Here is a 3646-nt window from a genome sequence, read left to right as displayed (position 1 = left end):
AAAGGAGGGAGAGAGGAGAGAAAGGAGGGAGAGAGGAGAGAAAGGAGGGAGAGAGGAGAGAAAGGAGGGAGAGAGGAGAGAAAGGAGGGAGAGAGGAGAGAAAGGAGGGAGAGAGGAGAGAAAGGAGGGAGAGAGGAGAGAAAGGAGGGAGAGAGGAGAGAAAAGAGGCAGATGATGATGATGATAGCTTATATGTGCACGTATATGCATGAGAGTGTGCTAACTGTCAGTCAGTCTGTCTGTCATTGTTCTTCAGTCAGTCATGCAGAGCCGTTGCAGACAATACACTGGCAGCCAGCACGCTGGTCTCAGAATGCTGATACCAATATCTTTGGTCGGCTGAACCAGTCAGTACACAGCCAACGTTGATGGTAGTGTCATTATCCTCCAGGTCAAGGCCTCGTTTTAAAACACAGTCTAGTCCCTGGAGAAACCACGAGTAATCTTGTATTGGAGCGAAGGGGAGGCACTATGTACTTAGCACCTGACGTAGGTGTAACGAGTTGCCGTCCTAATCCCACCTAGAGCAAGGATTCCGTCGAAGTTCACCAATCGGTGATCGAACCTCACCAGCCTCACGTTAAACATCCCTCCCCAAACACACACACCGTCCGAAATTGCATTTGAAAGTCACATTGTTTGCCGTGCGAGGGACAGCGAGGCACAACTCTCCCGCTTCAACACAAACGCGCGGACACTACTTGTAGCGACGCGTCTTGCTGTCGTCGCCGCGGCAACGAGCGGATGCTACTTGTAGCGATGCGTCTCGCTGTCGTCGCCGCGGCAACGCGCGAACGCTACTTGTAGCGACACGTCTTGCTGTTGTCACCGCGGCAACGCGGGCAGTACCACCTTCCCTTCGGCTTCGACACGAGTTTCACGCAGGAGAAGTGGAACCACTCGATGGGGCAATGCTCATAGTCGCACCCGACCATCTCGCCGAACGACACCTGCTGGCAGAGGCAGTACACCGGTTCATTCGGATCGATCGCCTCTGCGACGGGGGAGTCCGGCGTCCTCTCCTTCTCCACCTTCGTCTTCCGCTTCTTCTTCTTCGGCCGCAGCTTCTCCTCGACGACGACGGGAGCGGCGACGACCTCTAGCGGGACGACGACGTCGCGCAATATGGCGGCGGTGTCTGGTTTCGCGCGGCGGGAGCGCTTCAGGGATGCCTTGTCACGGCTGATCGGGACGACGTAGGTGGCGCCACGCTCCTCAGGCTGCTGACGGGCGACGTCCGACTTCTCCTCCGGCTTGCCCATCTCTGCAACGCATGCGGTCGAGAGAGATGATTGTGGGTGATACAGATATAGAGCGAGAGAGAGACGAAGAGAGAGAGAGAGAGAGAGAGAGGAGGTAGAGAGAGAGAGAGAGGAGAGAGAGAGAGGAGAGAGAGAGAGAGAAGAGAGAGAGGAGTAGAGCAGAGAGAGGAGAGATGAGAGAGAGAGCGAGAGAGCGAGAAGAGAGGTAGAAGAGAGAGAGAGAGGAGAGAGGAAGAGAGAGAAAGAAAAGAGAGAGAGAGGTAGAGAAAGAGAGAGAGAGAGAGAGAGAGAGAGAGAGAAGAGAGAGAGAGAGAGAGAGAGAGAGAGAGAGAGAGAGAGAGAAAGGAGAGAGAGAAGAGAAGATGATCTTGCATTAAGTATAGATGTATAGCACCGTAGTTGTGGCCACTCCATAGTTACAGACACTAGTATGTTGACATTAATTCCGGGGGGGCGAAGGCGCACAGTGCTGAGAGAGAACGAAACGGATGGGGGGGGAAGGACTTGTTTTTGTGTGTGATCGTTAAGCCTATATATAGCTAGTGTTTATAGGGCACCATGGTGGTAGGGTGCTGGCAGCCGGCAGAGAGAGTATGACGGAGAGAGAGGAGAGAGTATGAGATAGATGAGAGGAGAGTAGAGTAGAGTAGAGTAGTAGAGAGAGAGGAGAGAGATGTATGAGATGAGAGCGAGTAGAGTGATGAGAGAGAAGAGAGAGAGAGAGAGAAAGTAGAGGAGATGAGAGCGATGGATGCGATGTGGATATATCATAGCTTAAATACTGTGGTCGGGCATGTTAGGCAACGGGCGGTCGAGTGAGCTAAGGGGCTGAGTTTGTGGCGGCAGCGAGTCGGGGCAGAGCGCGAATGAAGATAATCATGAACACGCGCATTCCTGAAGATATGATAAGAAGGTTGCTATATGTTGGTGGGTAGAACTAGTCGCTACACTAGTTCTACCCACATGGTACGTAGACACGGATGCAATATGAATGTATGATTTAATACCGCAGGACATGACAGGTGTCATGCTGACAGAGTTAGGCATGAACAGTACGCTACTATGTAGTTAGCAGGCATTAGGCAGTGTTACGAGGTGGTTAGCAGTGTTACAGCTACATACAGTAGTTTACTGACTGTGTTTAGCGAGGTGTTAGCATGTGTTACAGGGCTAGCACAGTAGTTAGCTTATGTGTTACGTGTTACAGTGGTTTATAACAGCTACCAACAGTAGTTAAGGCGTGATGTGTTACGAGGTGTACAGGTGTTACTTAGCTAGCAACAGCAGTTAGCTTATGATGTGTGAGGCAGTGTTTACAGCTACAACAAGTCCTGTAGGTTAGCTATGTAACAGTAGTAAGTGTGTTGCCGCATGCAGTGAGTTTACTGCAGTAAAAGTTTTAGGAAAGAATTGCGCATAGTGGATTATTCGGCTCGATTAGCGATCAAGGGCTTATCGCTGGCCAACACAGATGATCTGGCTATGCACATCGATCATATTGCGGGGTTTTGTAGAGTTGAATGTTATATGGGGCGATCTCTGTCATAGGCGCTCTCTGGGTGTAACAGATACTAGCGGGCTGTATTGAGCTGTGGCCTTTAGCGATGAAGTGCTATTGTGATTGCTTTTTATAGAGTAAATGACTTTATTGTGGTCATTTATTATTTTTTGTGTCATGTATATACTATTAATGGAGGAAGTTCATAAGGAGAGCTGGCTTGAATATGTATGGTAATGCCATTTTAGCACAGCGAATGACCGTGCGTATAAAGCCAATATGTGCCAGTCGGCAAAGGGCGGCTAATTTCTCCCAGGTACTAGCGCTAGCAGAGTTACTTGCGTCGTCGATGGGGCATAATCACAGCGCAGGGCGGTCGGCGTTTATGAGGCAAATATGAGAAGTTAGTTCTCTGCCGCCATTTCTAGCGCGGCGGTGTTGGCTTAAATGGCCAGCAAGAAGGGTGCGATAATGGATCTGGCAGTATGCTGGGCGGGCGGCCAAACGGCCAAGATTGTTTGGGGTCCGGGTCAACCATGTTAGGCGGGCCGCGTAGATCAGAGCGGTTAGGTGAACGTGGCAGCATGTTGCCGCAGAGTGTTGCAGGGTCGCCGCTGTAATGGTTGGCCTTGGCAGGCAAGCGTGAAGGCGGTGTCTAACAAGTAGTGCGGAATTTTGAACTAATATTGGGAGTGATTTTTCAATAAGCGGCTTTTGATAAGACAACGCGCAGTGAGAATAGGGAAGGAAGTGAGTGTTATTTTGTGCGATAAGTAGTATGATTGAGTCGCATCGACGAGGTAGTATTTGCTAGTCTAGGGTACTCGAGAAATTAGGCTATTTGGATGGGGCGCATATTGCGGGCTCTTAAGAAATACTGTCTGGG

At 50.4% G+C, this 3646-nt stretch overlaps 1 protein-coding gene across 1 annotated transcript in view; it reads right to left on the bottom strand.

The window, feature by feature from the left end:
- Positions 1–112: 112 nt before the first annotated feature.
- LOC106812930 (inhibitor of growth protein 2-like) overlaps positions 113–3646 on the bottom strand; it is a 12824-nt gene continuing 9290 nt past the window's right edge. Inside the window, exon 4 of the mRNA XM_014816943.1 lies at positions 113–1264. Coding sequence (XP_014672429.1) covers positions 798–1264 — 467 coding nt within the window. The 3' untranslated portion in view covers positions 113–797. The remainder of the gene's footprint in view (positions 1265–3646) is intronic.

The sequence above is a fragment of the Priapulus caudatus genome, unplaced genomic scaffold (genome assembly GCF_000485595.1).
Source record: "Priapulus caudatus unplaced genomic scaffold, Priapulus_caudatus-5.0.1 Scaffold21, whole genome shotgun sequence".
Taxonomy (NCBI): Eukaryota; Metazoa; Priapulida; class Priapulimorpha; order Priapulimorphida; family Priapulidae; genus Priapulus; species Priapulus caudatus.
The sequence above is the reverse complement of the archived record's forward strand: the minus strand, read 5'-3'. Positions and strand labels throughout refer to the sequence as shown.